Source organism: Myotis nattereri (genome assembly GCF_964212035.1).
Source record: "Myotis nattereri genome assembly, chromosome: 14".
Classification (NCBI taxonomy): domain Eukaryota; kingdom Metazoa; phylum Chordata; class Mammalia; order Chiroptera; family Vespertilionidae; genus Myotis; species Myotis nattereri.
Genome location: NC_138089.1, coordinates 21809772 through 21826087, shown reverse-complemented (window position 1 = coordinate 21826087; position 16316 = coordinate 21809772). Strand labels below are relative to the sequence as shown.

Sequence of the window (16316 nt, the reverse complement as noted above, 5' to 3'; positions counted from 1 at the left end):
TAAGAAAAAGGGAGCAAAGACTTTAATACAGCAAAAGTCAGGAAAGTTTTTTTAAAAAGGAAGGCAGAAATACATAGATCAAATATATCAATCTACACTAATAAAAGACAAATATGCAAATCGACCATACCTTTGCTATGCCTTAAGCCACGCCCACCACCCAGTCAGAGCACCTATATGCAAATTAACCCAACCAAGATGGCGGCCAGCAGCCACAGAGCTGGAGCAAGCAGGTTTGGTTGCCCCAATGATGGAGGAAGCCAAGCTTCCCGCCCGCCTGCCCTGGTTGGCTCTGAGTTCCTCTCAAGGCTACAAAGTTTCAATTATAGAAGGTAAGTAAATCCCAGAATAAAAGAAAAAAAGGAGAGGCTGGGAGCTTCCGTCACCAGGGGGGCTTGGCCAGCCTGAAAATGGCCCTCAGCCCCTCACCCAGACTGGCCAAGCACCCCAGCGGGGACCCCCACCCTGAAGGGGGTATGACCAGCCTGCAAACACCCATCAGCCCCTCACCCAGGCTGGCCAGGCACCCCAGCGGGACCCCTACCCTGATCTGGGACACCCTTCAGGGAAAACCAGCCGGCCCCCACCCATGCACCAGGCCTCTGTACTATAAAATAAAAGGATAATATGCAAACTGACCCTAACAGCAGAACGACTGGGAATGACTGATCACTATGACACACACTGACCACCAGGGGGCAGATGCTCAATGCAGGAGCTGTCCCCTGGTGGTCAGTGCACTCCCACAGGGGGAGCTCTGCTTAGCCACAAGCCAGGCTGACAGCTGCCAGTACAACGGTGGTGGTGGGAGCCTCTCCCGCCTCCTCAGCAGCGCTAAGGATGTCCGACTGCAGCTTAGGCCTGGTCCCCGCTGGCAAGTGGACATCCCCCAAGGGTTCCCGGGCTGCCAGAGGGATGTCTGATTGCCAGCTTAGGCCCAGTCCCCCGGGGAGCGGGCCTAAGCCAGCAGGTGGTCATCCACTGAGGGGTCCCAGACTGCGAGAGGGCACAGGCGGGGCTGAGGGACATCCCCGCCCCCCCCCCCCCCTCAGTGCACAAATTTTTGTGCACCAGGCCTCTAGTAAGTATAGTAAATGTGGTTTAAAAGTTAGGAACAGGAGCTTTTTTTCATTTTAAGAAAATATGTACAACTTTATATCAATAAGTTAGAAAACATATTTCTGAAATGTGCAAGAAATGGTGAATAGCTCAGGAAGACCAAGGATTTGCCCCCATCTAGGCATTGGAACTAGATGTGTTTATTTATCTTTATTGTTGAAACTATTAACAGCTGTCCTCTTTTTTTCCCCCATTGGGACTAGATGGTTTTATAGTTGAGTTCTAACAAACCCTTCAGAGTGAAAATAAGAGGTCTCCAAAACCAGGCTATGAGCATTATACGGACAGGGAGTATTGTTTAAGTCATCACTATATTCCCAGCTCCAGAAATAGCACCTAGCAAAACAGTAAATAAAGATCTATTAAGTGACTAGGAAGGAAACATTTCATTAGAGTATTTTATGTGTGTATATATTTTCGAAGAAGCATTTTAAAAAAATATTTTTTAATTGATTTCAGACAGGAAGGGAAAGAGAGAGAGAGAGAAACATCATTGATGAGAAAAATCATCAATCAGCTGCCTCCTGCATGCCCCCTACTGGGGATGGAACCCACAGTCTGAGCATGTACCTTGACCAGGAATCAAATCATGACCTCCTGGTTCATGGGTCGCCACTCAACCACACAGCCATACCAGCCAGGCGAGAAGATACATTTTTGATTATTAAAAAAACCCAAAACATTTCTGGAGCAGAATTCATTTTTAGAGTCTCTTGAATACAGAGGTGAAAATTTACTAATCAATACTTATTTTATAAAAACTGTTTCCTAGGTGGGCAATACCCCTCATAAAAACTAACGTAATACATAAACATACATTTGAAACATGGGAAGACAACCAATATCTTGATGTACAAGAAGCCAAACTTGAGGAGAGAAATATGTCCAACATAACTAAAAGGAGCTGGACTCTACTTATAAATTGCTTAACTGGAAAAAGAATAAGTGCTTAAGAAATGTTTTCCCTCATGGAGAAATCTAAAAAAAAAAAAAAAAAAAAAAAAGCATATAAAAACATTCATTTACAAAGTCAAAATATCTCTTAGTTTCAATTCTTATATACCCTAGATGAGGTGCATATTACATGAAAATACAATGTTAAATGTCCATCAGTAAAGAGGAATTCAATTGCTCAAGTACTAGATACTTCATGTTCTTTAAATATACTCCTAGAATCTTGAATTTACTTTTTCCAAAATAATTTATCAACTACTACCTAAGGTTATTAACAATGACAAGTAGTATCACTGGACATATGTCATTTATTTCTCCTATTGCTTTTATCACTGCAGTATAATATAAAACTTTCAATCCAATATTATATGGTCCTGTATTCAAGCTAATTAATACCTTAAAAAAATAAAGTTCTAGGTATAAAATTGGTGGTTTAAGGCTCAGTAAGTAACCAAACAAAGTCTTATAACAGATTTTTCTTCACAAAGAGAATAAGACAGCCAAAGGTTCTTTCTGTTGTGAGTTTGCTTCATATTCCATTGGTCTGTCCCATTTTTTTTTTTTTCAGTAAAAAACAAAACAAAAAAACAACCACCCAAGAGATATAAAGATGGTGAATAGCCTCCAACCATTATTATAAGTTTGTTTCTATTTAAGCCAAAAACTTTTGAATATAAGTCTTTAGCTCTGGCAGCAGATTAGAATAAATTCTCAAAAATTCACATTTTCTTCAAAAAATTTCAATTGGCGAGCTTTCATACTATAAGTCGTATACTTTTCACCCATCTGCTCCTGCAAACGTACCTATTTGGGAAACATAAAAAGAAAATCAGTATGTAGTAGAAAAAATATTTCTCTAATCTTAGAAGAACAGCTTTACTAAGCATGACACCAAAGGTGGATATCATATGGGTAAATACTAAGTATATTTATATAAAAATTTGAACTTCAAGATATCAAAAAATAGTCATAAGAAATTAAAAAGCAAACAACTAGCGAAAATATTTTCAACATACATGCAAAATATATTAATATACAGATGTCCTCCCCTGGCTGGTATGCTCAGTGGTTAGAGCGCCAGCCCATGCACTGCAGGGTTGAGGGTTCAATTCCCAGTCAGGCCAAGGTTGCAGACTTGATCCCATGGTCCAGATGGGGCGCATGTGGGAAGCAACCAATCAATGTGTGTGTGTCTCACACTGATGTTTCTCCCCACTCCCTCCCTCCCACTCTTTCTAAAAATCAATGGAAAATACATCTTCAGATGAGAATCACAACAAAATATGTGTATATATATCTGGTGTCCCCCAAAAATGTATACATACACTTTGAATCCTTTTAAAGGCAGTGTTTATTAAAATAATGTAATTTTCAAAACTGAACTATCAGCTGTGTGTATACATTTTTTGGGACACTGTATATATATATATATATATATATATATATATATATATATATGTGTGTGTGTGTGTGTGTGTGTGTGTGTATATGTTAATACACACACACACACACATATATATATGTTAGTATATAAAGAGCTCTTAGAATCAATAAAACTAGTGTTTTATTGAACATCAAAATTGATAAAACAACAAAATCAATCCCACATGTAATTCAACAAAGGCATTTACAAAATAATACAAATAACCAATTAATATATAGAAAATTCAAGACTAGAAATCAAGAAAATCTACTATGTGACACTATGTTGAAAAAAATGCCTGAAATTAGCAGATGTGTTAAACAGATATGGACCTCCTGATATAATGTACTAAAGACACATCAGCACTTCTGTAATATTCCTGCCAAAAATGCATAATCTGAATCTACTCAAGAGGTCAAACAAATCCAAACAGGCATTTTATAAAGTACATGGCATATACTCTTTTTTTGTTTGTTTTTTTTTCTATGTTTCTTCCAATTGAATTGGCCATTCCCACTGGGTCCTGAATGGCCAACAAACCACAGGAAGACATTGCTCTTGGCTCCTGTTTGAAACCAACAGCTACAAAAAACCACTGGTCTTGATTCAGGGCTTAATGGCATATACTCTTTAAAAATGTCAAGGTAGTAAAAAACAAAGACTGGGTAATTGTTCCATATTAAAGGAGATGTAACAACTGAAATGTAAACCTATGGGCATACAGCAAATAAAGTTACTTCCCACCCCCCAAGATAATCTAAAAATAAGAATGGTGAGAATCTGTAGTATATGAATTAAGATCAACTGCCTACCTCTCCACTCCCAGCCCTGAGACAAAAAGTACATCAGCCTGGTGAAGCCAACAAAACAGGGCTCTTTCCCCCAACTTCCAGTCAGAAGGCTATGTTCCTGGAAGAGGCAGGACATCAGAATATCTATCTCATCCTGCCCCCAGTACCTGTTGTTGGTAAGTTTTGGAAGAGTGCAGCCAAGAGGTTGGAGTTTCCTTCTTACACCCAGCTTGACTTGTAGGAAGGAGGCTCGACCTTGGGTACAAGACATTGAAAATAGTGGAGTCCTAATCTGCCTTTGCCCAAGAGTGGGTGAAGCATGCTGAGAAGACCAGACTGAAGCCCCTTTACCCCCACAGAGCTTTTTTTTTTTTTTTTTCAAAATATATTTTTATTGATTTCAGAGAGGAAGGGAAGGCTCCAGGGAGAGAGAGACTCATAGACTGGCTGCCTCCTGCACACCCCCCACCAGGATAGCCCATAACCGGGGCATGTGACCTTGACTGGAATCAAATCCAGAACCAGACAGTCCGCAGTCCAATGCTCTATCCACTGAGCAAAACCAGCTAGGGCCCACAGTGGTTTTATTTTTTATAATATGTTTTTCTTGACTTTAGAGAGAGAGGAAGGGAGAGGGATAGAGAGATAGAAATATCGATGAGAGAGAAACATCAAAGATGGGCCCCTACTGGAGATTGAGCCTGCAACCAGGGCATGTGCCCTGACCGGGAATCGAACTGGTAACCTCTTGGTTCGATGCTCAACCACTGAACCACATAGGCCAGGCCCACAGAACTTTTAAAGTAGGGATATCACTCAGAAACAAGCATGCTAATTGTCCTCACACCTCAACTCCAGAGCTTTGCTCAGAGATTTTACCTGGCATCTTTTCTTAAATGAACTGACTTCATTTGAAGCAGACTATGGAAAATTCAAGCCTAAAGATGATCTCAATAGAACAAAACAAAACAAAAAGAAGGAGGTAGTGGTGAAAGGCAACGGGGAGGAGACTGTAGATTCATTGGATATACAGGTTAAATTGTAGGCTACTTTCATGGAAACAAACAAGAAGCTGGGAGGACCTTCCCTGGGGTCAGAACCATTCTCAAACATGGACCTTTTGAACTATCCCTTCAAAGGAGTCTGAATTTGATTGGATCAATCTGTAGCACAATTTATGCCCCAGGGCATTGTGGAAAACAGCAGAGCAATCAGCTGACAACTAAAAAACCTTAACAGCTAGCTGGGTGAGGTCAGGGAAAAGGAGAATATCAAGAGAGCTCTCCCAAACGCTGTCATTCCAAGATGGCTGTGGACATGCCCAAGGTTGCACCCACTGAAGGGCAATATCAGAGGCTTTACACTGTAGGGTAAGGAGGAAGGGGTAAAAGAGACCCCACTAAAATAATCCAGCTAATTACTAAACAATTGAATAACAGTAACAACCCTCACTCCCAGGGAGGCCAGTAACCAAAGTTACAAAATCACTAGTGGCCCAGTGCACAGATTTGTTCATATTGAAATTAATTAGAAGATTCGTGTGGTAATTACATTACTGCAGAAAGTTACATGTCAAAATAGTATACGTAAGATAGCATCATAAAGTTAAAACACACGTGCGACTGGCACCAGCGAGAGCTTTATAAGTATCGTGCATGCGCGACTCATTTATTTTTAAATTGCCAGTGCACGTCATATGTACTGGCCGGCCGGCCACTTAGTCTTTTATATATACAGATGTCTAAAATTTCCAGTTTCCAAAAGAAAGTTAGGAGACATGCAAAGAAACAGGGTATGACATGTACACTGGGGGGGGGGGGGAAAGCATGCAAAGAGAAACTGCCTGTGAGAACAATCAGATGTTGAATTTAATGAAAAAAAGACGTCAAAATAGCCATTATAAACATGCTCACAAAAACTAAAGAAAGTCATGACTACAGAAGTAAAGTATGATGATAATGTCATATCAAAGTATTCATAAAGAGAAATAAATTGTAAAAAGAACCAAATGGAAATTCTGGAATTAAAAAGTGCTGCAATAATGAAAGACTCACCAGAGGGGCTCTACAGTATGTTTGAACTAATGAAAGAATAAGGAAGCTTGGAGATATATCAATAAAGATTATGTAATCCACAGGACAGCGAGTAAAGAAAATAAACAGAGCCTCAGAGAAATGTGGGACACTATTTAAGCATACCAACACCGGTGTGATGGGAGGACCAGAGAAAAAAAAGAAAGAAGTAGAAAAACATTTAAAGAAACTAGAGGCTCGGGGCATGAAATTCATGTGTGTGTGGGGTGTCCCCCAGCCCAGCCTGCACCCTCTCCAATCTAGGACCCCTCAGGGGATGTCCAACTGTTGGTTGGACATCCCTCTCACAATCTGGTACTGCTGGCTCCCAACTGCTCACCTGCCTGATTGCCCCTAACCACTTCTGCCTGCCAGCCTGATCACCCCCTAACCACTCCCCTATTGGTCTGCTTGGTAGAACCTATTAAACTATTTTTGCACCCAACCTCTCCCCCCCGCCCCCCGCAAAAAAAAAAAAAACACAAGAAAAAAACAAAAAAACACACAAACAGAAACAGAGAACAGATTGGTGGTTGCCAGTGGTGGGGGGTGAGGGGTAAGGGAAATGGGTAGAGATGATCAAAAAGTACAAATTCCAGTTATAAAATAAGTTCCTGGGATATATGTATAGCACAGTGACTATACTTAATAATACTGTATTGTATATTTGAAGTTGCTAAGAGTAGATCATAAAAGTTCTCATCACAAGAAAAAAATATTTAACTATGACAGGTAACAAGGGATGATTCACATCCTGGGTGGGAGGGAACAGGACAGCTCGAGATTTATCATGATACTCATGTAAGAATTTAAATGAAAAAACTTTTATTTATTTTGCCCTAGCTGGTTTGGCTCAGTGGATAGAGTGTTGGCCTTCGGACTGAAGGGTTCCAGGTTCGATTCCGGTCAAGGGAACATGACTGGGTTGCAGGTTCATCCCCAGTAAGGGGTGTGCAGGAGGCAGCTGATCAATGATTCTCTCTCATCATTGATGTTTCTATCTCTCTCTCCCTCTCCCTTCCTCTCTGAAATCAATAAAAAATATATTTTAAAAAAAACCTTTTATTTATTTTATTATTAATCCTCACCCAAGGATATGTTTTCATTGATTTGAGATAGAAAGAGAAACATTGATGTGAGAGAGAAACATTGAACAGCAGCTTCCTGACACACCACAATTAGGGTTGAACCCTCAAACCAGGCATGTGCCCTGACAGGGAATTGAACCCACCACCTTCTGGTGCATGGGACAATGTTCCAAACAAACAAGACATACTGTCCAGGCTAATGATAAAATTTTTAGAAGAAAACATAGGAATAAATCTTCGTGATCTTAGGTTACACAAAGCCTTCTTAGATATGACACCAAAAGCACAAGCAACAAAATAGATATATTAAACTTCATCAGAATTAAAACCTTTTGTGGTACAAACAATGTCATTAGAAAGTGAAAAAACCACCACAGAATGGGAAAAACTTTTTGCAAATCATGCATCTGATAAAGAATTTGTATCCAGAATATATAAAGAACTCTTACAACTCAACAATAAAAATACAAATAACAATTTTAAAATGTGTAAAAGATCAAAATAGACATGGCTCCAAAAAATATATAAAATAGCCAACAGGTACATGAAAGATTCTCCATGTTCATTATTCATTAGGAAAAAGCAAATCAAAACCATAATGAGAAAATACTCCTGACCCACTAGGATGGCTATAACCAAAATTATGACAATAACAAGTGTTGACAAGGATGTGAAGAAATTAGAACCCTCACACATTACTGGTGGGAATATAAAATGAGGAAGCTGCTTTGGAAAACAGTCTGGCCATTCTTCAAGATGCTAAATATATACTTTCCATATGACTCAGCAATTTCTACTCGTAGATACATACCCAAGAAAAATGAAAACATATGTCTACACAAAAACTTATACATGAATGTTCATAGCAGCATTATTCATAATGGCCAAAAAGTGGGAACAATTTAAATGTCCATAAGCAGATAGACAAAACACGCTATAGCCATATAATTCTATATAATAAAAGCATAGTATGCAAATTGTCCCCTCAACTGGGAGTTCATCTGAAAGTTCGACCAGGGGGCGGGGCTGCCTGGGGGAAAGGAGGGAGTACCTGGACAGCAGCTGGTAACTGCTAGGGACCCTATAGTGCACAAATTTTGTGCACTGGGCCTCTAGTGAACTATATTTGGCTATATAAAGGAATAAAGTATGTGATACATGGATTATGTATTAAGTAAAAGAAGCTAATCACAAAAGACAACATATTTTGTGTGATTCCATTTAAATGAAATATCTAGAATAGGCAAATCTATAGAGACAGAAATGTTAGTGGTTGTTCAGGGGTGGAGGGCTTTGGGGAGTGACTGCCAATGGGTACAAGGTTTCTTTCAGGAGTAATTAAATGTTCTAACATTGGTTGTGGTGATGGTGGTACAACTTTGAATATACTAAAAAAACCACTGAATTGTACATTTTAAGTGTGTAAAATGTAGGGAATGTTAATTATATTTCAAAAGGCTATTAAAAAAATTGTACAGCATAAGCAGCTGACAAAGCTAATAGGACACTCACCTCTCTCTTCAATTCATCCTCCTCTTCCAAAAGTTCATATACCTGCTCTAAAAGCTGAATCCCCAGGCCCTGGACTACATCAGCTCTCAAGATTTCAACTATTCTTCTGATCTTTTCAGAACCTGGAATGATAGCTTAAAAGTAATAACAAAGAGAGGGAAAAATGAATACTTTCACCATGGCAGCAAGAAGAATGCAATGTGTTGTTTTTTTAAAATCTTGTCATGCTGCGATCTTTTTCATTTTGACAAGAGTTTAGTTTAATGACTTCATGTATTTTCAATGACTAAAATGTATACAGGCATACTTCAGAGATATTGCAGGTTTGTCACACACATTTTTGGTTTTGCCAGTGCATATAAAAGTTATATTTACACTATACTATGGTCAATGAAGTATGTAATAGTAATGATGTTTTAAAAAATCAATGTGGCCTAGCTGGTTTGGCTCAGTGGATAGAGCGTCGGTCTGTGGACTCAAGGATCCCAGATTCGATTCTGGCCAAGGGCACATACCCAGGTTGCAGGCTCGATCCCCAGTGTGGGGAGTGCAGGAGGCAGCCGATCAATGATTCTCTCTCATCATTGATGTTTCTATCTCTCTCTCCCTCTCCCTTCCTCTCTGAAATCAGTAAAAATTATTAAAAATAAAATAAAAAATCAATATGTATACCTTAATTTAAAAATAATTTATTGCTAAAATTGCTGTCATCTAAGCCTGCGAAAAAATGGCATCAATAGCCGAAACCGGTTTGGCTCAGTGGATAGAGCGTCGGCCTGCGGACTGAAAGGTCCTAGTTTCAATTCCGGTCAAGGGCATGTACATGGGTTGCGGGCACATCCCCAGTGGGAGATGTGCAGGAGGCGGCTGATCGACGTTTCTCTCTCATCGATGTTTCTGACTCTCTATCTCTCTCCCTTCCTCTCTGTAAAAAATCAATAAAATATATTTAAAAAAAAATAAAATGGCATCAATAGACTTGCTCAATGCAAGATTGCCATAAACCTTCAATTTGTAAAAAACACCATATCTGCAAAGTGCAATAAAGTGAAGCACAATAAAACAAGGTATGACTATATATGAATTTATGCTTTATGTCTCATTATTACCTCCTACACTTAAAAATGCACAACTGTCTAACTTGAAGAGAATCCATGTGAAAAATTCCAAACATGTATTTATTTACACATATTTTTAAAAATCAATTTTCATGCAACTTTTCAGGAACACAACTGTTACATAAAACAAGATATACCTTTTATGGAGATATCCAAATGAAAGAATAAAAAGACAAAACAATTTGCAAGCATTAGCTGCTCCTTGGTTTGACACATTTCTCCAATAAACATGCTCTCCAGTTTGCTGTAAAAGAATAAACTGATCACCTAAAGGTAGCTCTTTAAAATGGAGTTCCTCTGCCTGTTCTGCAACTTTCCCATGAAGTATCAGTGTGTCCCGATACTTCCGATGAAGTTTAAATTCTGACACTGGATCTGGTACTGGGAGATCCTCACAGTTCTCTTTAGAGTCCAATTTTAGGGTCTGAGTCATCAATTGTACCAAATCACTCATTTCACTTGAATGACCTTTCCTAGAAAAAAGAAATTCCCCTTATTATTATTAAATTGACTTCATGAAAAGTTTTCATTAAAAAATGAGATGCCAAGGGTGGGGGTGGCCAGGGAGAGGGCAATGGGGGGAAAAGGAGACATATGTGATACTTTAAACAAGAGTTTTAAAAATAAATAAATAAATAATAACAAATGAGATGCCAAATGACCAAATAACCTTTAGGAAGTTCTGCTTCCAAATGGCCAAGCAAGCTCCTGCAGACAGACCCTTCCATAAGTAACAAGTATAAAGGCTAAACATGACACAGAAATCAACTCTATGAAGGCATTGGAGAATGTACAAAATCTGCGAGCAGATCTGGAGGGAAGTCAACACCTTTTATCCTAAGGGAATGCCACAGGTGCTAAAGTACAACAGAAAACCCACAGTCTTTCTGGCCTGCAAAACCAAAGGACACAGTTCAAGACAACCACTGCCACTAGAAAGAGAGAGGAATCTTGGAAAGGGGAGAGCCAGAAAGAGGAAGCCCCAGAATTCTATAAATTCTGCCCAACTATCTCTAAATATCTTCATTCAAGTACAAAGCTCAAAAATATTTAAAGAAATATAAAAATACCATGTTCTAATGAGAGAAAATTGACAACGTCTGGAATCCAGTCAAAAATACCAAACATGCAAAGAAGCAAGAAAATAGAACACATCTGTGAAAAGAAAAGAAGCAGGTAATAGAAAAAGACCCAGAAGTGACACAAGTGATAGAATTAGTAAATAAAGACATTGAAGTTATTATAAGTAATAACTATAAAGTTGTTATAAATATATTCCATATGTCCAAAGTAAACAAAAGTATTAAATATTAAGGAGAGGCATGGAAGATATTTAAAAAGACCAAATTAGCCCTGGCCAGTGTGGTTCATTGGTTGGAGTATTGTCCTGTGCACCAAAGGATCACGGGTTCCATTCCTGGTCAGGGCACATACCTAGGTTTGATCCCAGTCGGGGCACATATAGGAGGCAACTGATCAATGTTTCTCTGTCTCTCTCTTTCTCTTTAAAATCAATAAAATCAATAAAAACATATCCTTAGATGAGGATAAAAAAAAATAAAAAGACCCAAAGTGAACTCCTAAAAATGAAAAACATAATGTGTTAAATACACTGGAAGGGATTAACAGAACCGACACCACAGAAGAAAAGCTAGAATGGTGAATTCAATGATACAGCAATAGAATATATGCAAAATGAAACAAAAACAGTCTAAAATCTAAAAATATTAATACCATTGGTGAGCTATGGGACAGCTTTAAATAATTAATAATGTAACTAGGATCCTCAAAAAGGCAGGCAGGAGGGGGTCCAAAAAACATTAGAAGACATTAATAAAATTCTGAATGAAAATCAGATGTGCTCATTAGAAGAGATATTTTTAATTTTTTTATTTTTATTAATTACAGTTCGTCAGATGTTTGAAGGAAACCTCTATTTCCTTCCAGAATAACTTTCAGGCCACACTTAGAGTTTCAACTTAAAAAAAAATCTTTGTCTTTCTTTTTTACACCAACCAACAATGTATCAAACATGGTTGCTTTTTTTCAGAAGAGATATTTTTAATGCTAGCATATAAAAAAAAAACATTTATAATGTTAGCAATGACAATACTACAGGTCTGACTACTACTATAAATATACATTTAGAATTAATTCAAACAGAAATACTTTATGAAGAGAGAGAAAAATAGAACTTACCCTTCCCTGGAATCACCATCTGATTTATCAGTTGAACTTGTAGAAGAACTTAACTCCTCCTCAGAGAAACAATGGGTAAGTTTCCTTTTCTATTAAAGTTTGGAAAAACAAAATTCCACATGACAACACAACCAGAATGCAATAAACGAAAAGGTCTTAGATGCAATGTCTAGCTAGATTGTGCACTTAGATCCAATTTACCAGGAAAAACTAATGGATATAAAAATTGAAGTTATTTTACCCAAATCATGTCCCAGTTCACCCATGAAATCCACAAGAGAAGCCTGAGGAACATCAAGGTGAAGTTTTATAAGGCCCTGGAAAGTCTCAGCTGTGAAGACATTTCCTTTCCAGACAAGAGTGGACAAACAATTCTGGTATTCCAACTCCTAAGCAGAGGGTTGGTACCATAAGGAATATTGGCATTTTAAGCTAGATAGAACGCCACCTAAATAAAAGCAACCTCAGTTTGTTCATATGTAAGGCACTTTCGTAAAATACAGCTCTTTAAAGGATTATTTGATATAATTACACACAAACCTTACAACTTTGGAAAATGGAAAGGACCATCTCAATTAGTGAAACGACTAAATCACAGAATATTGTTAAGGAAACAAATCTTGCCCTGGAACTGGTATTTATGAGGTTTACTATATTAGGCTTGCCAGATGCAGACACGTCCACCTTTTCTCCTTCGGGCTAAGCAATGTACCTGAGCAAAGCTTCGGTCAGAAGACAACCTTGGAGCAGGGGTGAGCTGGCTTTCCTCTTGTGGCTGCCCTGGCCCCGGTGTACTCACAGAAGCTCTCCTCACTGAAGGGCCTGAAAAAGTGACCATCCCCAGCAGTGGTTTGTGATGGGCTGGCCTCAACAGAAGAGGGCTTTGCACTGGGTATGGGAGATAACCCAGCAAGGACCAGTCCAGAAGTAACTCAGATAGCATATCATCATCACTCTGGTATCTGACACTTCAGTTCAAAGTTGAGCTCTCGGTCAACCAGCTCTGTGATCTTAAGCACGATACTTAACCACTCTGAGCCTCAGTTCCTTCAGCTGCAAAATGGGATAATGCTGACTACCTTTGACAGTTACTGTAAATATAAATTGAGATAATGCCCTTAAAATGCTTACCATGGTGCATGAAACTTAATTAGCATTCAATAAATGGAAATGCCAGTACTGTCTTTAGTTAATAGTAATAGGAGTGATCACGGCACGTAGCCCTAGGCACCACGATTCTCCCAGTTTCCCCTCTCTGTTCCTTAGAAAACAGCACTTCTATGACCAGCAGACTCTGAACATGCAAACAAATTAAACACTCGATTTCCTGTCTGAAACCTTCCAGGAATTATTGCCACTCAAAGCCCTCTTGCTCTCTTTTTAAAATCCTCTTCCACTGATAATACAAGTTCCAGATCCAACAGCCTATGCTGAATTGTTTTTAAAGGCTTGACTAAGAAATTTCAAAATTTCTTCCAAATCAGTTTCGAAAATGTATTACTATTGCTTGAAAATTCTTAACACCTCACAATCAGAACCAATATTTATGTCCATGAGTCAAACCTCCAAAAGATGAAGAAAAGAGAACAACTTTACCTGAGGGGAATCTCTCTTCCTGTGACTGCTTTAGTCGCCTCCTCTCTCTTGCTGATAACGGTCGGTCCTTTTAAAGAAAGTCAGAGTTATTTCCATTTCTTCTCACCACTCTTACAACACCTATAATGCACGAAGTATCATGTAGCCCTACAGGAAAGACCTTGCACAGACCAGTCTGCATCAGGGTTACAGCTACTAGCTAGGACCGATCACAGCAGCCCCGTTTCTAGAAAGTACTGTACTCATTTTTGGAAGGACAATTGGGGAATTTTGCATTTCCTCCATTCAGAATCTACTTGGTCTCCTAGTTAGCCATAAGTGACCATCTCTGGAACTTTAGAGTCTGTCCACTTCATCAGTGCTTCTACTAAGAATCACATATCTGTTCCTTACAGTGTTTGGCAAAAAGTAGGGCTAAGATATTTTAATACAAAACTTCACAATATATGCAGGATTTCATAACCAAAAAGCTTTATAGGTTTTTATTTAATCTGACATATACCCCCACAAACCTTTGATGATGACATCTCACTGCTCCTGGAACTGCTCACAGACTCAGTGATCACTCTATTTTGGTTTTCAGCATCCTTTTGGGTTAATGTGACATCCCCTTTTCCAACAGCAGGAAGAGAAGGCAAACGTTGTGGCAGAGCCTCCTGGAACTTAAATATTTTTAAAAGAGGGGGAAATTATCAGTTTCATATGATAATGATAACCCACCTCCAAAGTACCCCTATTAGTAAGTTTCCTATGTATTCAACAGTGATTTGCTCTCAAAAACTTCAAAACACTGAATTTTGGGGGGAAGAAATTCTGCCAAAGTGAAGTATTATGAGAGTGTGCCTATAAAAGTTACTTCAAGAAATGGTGTAATATCTCAATTAAAGAAAAAAAAAGAAATGAGATGTCAACATGATTGTATACAGAAGGAGGGAGAAACTGCTCATCAATATAACAGGGAGAATCGGATGTACTCATTAGCCTGTTTCTTTAACTCTCAATCTGTCCATCTTTGCTGGAAAAGACAAAATCCTTACTCTGCATCCAACTTACTGACATTTGAAAACTAATATCTTGCCCTTGTCACCCCTCTAAATGTTCCTTGCATTTCCCGGGTGCCTATCTGGCAACTGCTAATCATTCTAAGTAGAACTTGAGCTTCCTACTTCCCAAGCAGTTGCACAATGACTTTGTCAAGAGATCTCGTCCAACCTGTCCTTTTTCCCCACTGTGTTCAGTCTGTTCTCTTTTCTTCTGCCGTCGCTGTCGAGACAGGGAAGGTTCAGACCCAGAGCTGTGTGACTGTAAACCTGGGTGGATTCTGTCCTGTTTTTCCATTACCCACTCACCGGCAACTTGATCCTTAAAAAATACACACACAAAAACACACAAAATATAAAATAGTCTTTTGAATTTCCAAACAGCCAAACACCCTATACCTACTTTTAAAATTATAAATGAAAATGAAAAGAAGTTGTTTTTCTCAAAATAAATGCGTATTTACAGTGTTTATAGGCAAAGACATAATGCTAAAATCAGTTATTCATATTTTCTGGCTTTTTTCTTTTTCCCCAAATTAAAAATATAATTATTTTAATTAAATTATTTATATTGTTATTAACCTGAAACTACTAATATGCAGAAAACTAAGAAACATTTTAAATGAAATCCAATTCAACATATACATAATTTCCAAGTAAACATGAGTAATTTAGATGTACCATGAAAAATGCCTTTAAATTACCATGAAAAGAGCATTGAATTTGGAGTTAGATGGAGTCATATCTGAGAAATTTAATCTTCCTGAACCTCAGTTTCTTCATCCATATGTAAATGGGTAAAATGCTTCACACACATTCGTATGACTGTTGGAGAATTAGGAAATATAGTGCACTAAAGTACTTAGAACTATGTCTAGCACATTAAATACTCAAAAAATCAGAGCTATTACTAGCAGTAGTAATGGTAAAATAAATTGCCTTTTAAGTTATATAAAGTTCACCAAGGCTTAGTCTTTTTTATTATTTGTTTTTAAAAATCCTCATCTGAGGACATGTTTTGCTTTATTTTTATTGATTTTTTAAAAAAATATTTTATTGATTTTTTTCGGAGAGGAAGGGAGAGGGATAGAGTGTTAGAAACATCGATGAGAGAGAAACATCGATCAGCTGTCTCCTGCACACTCCCTACTGGGGATGTGCCCGCAACCAAGGTACATGCCCTTGATCAGAATCGAACCCAGGACCCTTCAGTCCGCAGGCCAACGCTCTATCCGCTGAGCCAAACCGGGTAGGGCTATTTTTATTGATTTTAGAGAGAAGAGAAGGGATGGAGAGAAGGAGGGAGGGAGGGAGAAAACATCTATCTACCTGAAACCTGGGTATGTGTCCTGACCAGGAATCAAACCCACCACCTTACAGTGTACAGACAATGTTCAACCAGCT

General features: G+C 38.5%; 1 protein-coding gene across 2 annotated transcripts in view; it reads right to left on the bottom strand.

The window, feature by feature from the left end:
• Positions 1 to 1547: 1547 nt before the first annotated feature.
• NEK4 (NIMA related kinase 4) overlaps positions 1548 to 16316 on the bottom strand; it is a 33346-nt gene continuing 18577 nt past the window's right edge. For both annotated transcript variants that reach the window (XM_081105983.1, XM_081105984.1), the window contains exons 8-15: positions 15085 to 15234; positions 14385 to 14534; positions 13873 to 13939; positions 12989 to 13098; positions 12277 to 12365; positions 10345 to 10550; positions 8960 to 9093; positions 1548 to 2877 (exon numbers count right to left, since the gene is read on the bottom strand). In XM_081105983.1, coding sequence (XP_080962109.1) covers positions 2785 to 2877; positions 8960 to 9093; positions 10345 to 10550; positions 12277 to 12365; positions 12989 to 13098; positions 13873 to 13939; positions 14385 to 14534; positions 15085 to 15234 — 999 coding nt within the window. In that variant the 3' untranslated portion in view covers positions 1548 to 2784. The remainder of the gene's footprint in view (positions 2878 to 8959; positions 9094 to 10344; positions 10551 to 12276; positions 12366 to 12988; positions 13099 to 13872; positions 13940 to 14384; positions 14535 to 15084; positions 15235 to 16316) is intronic.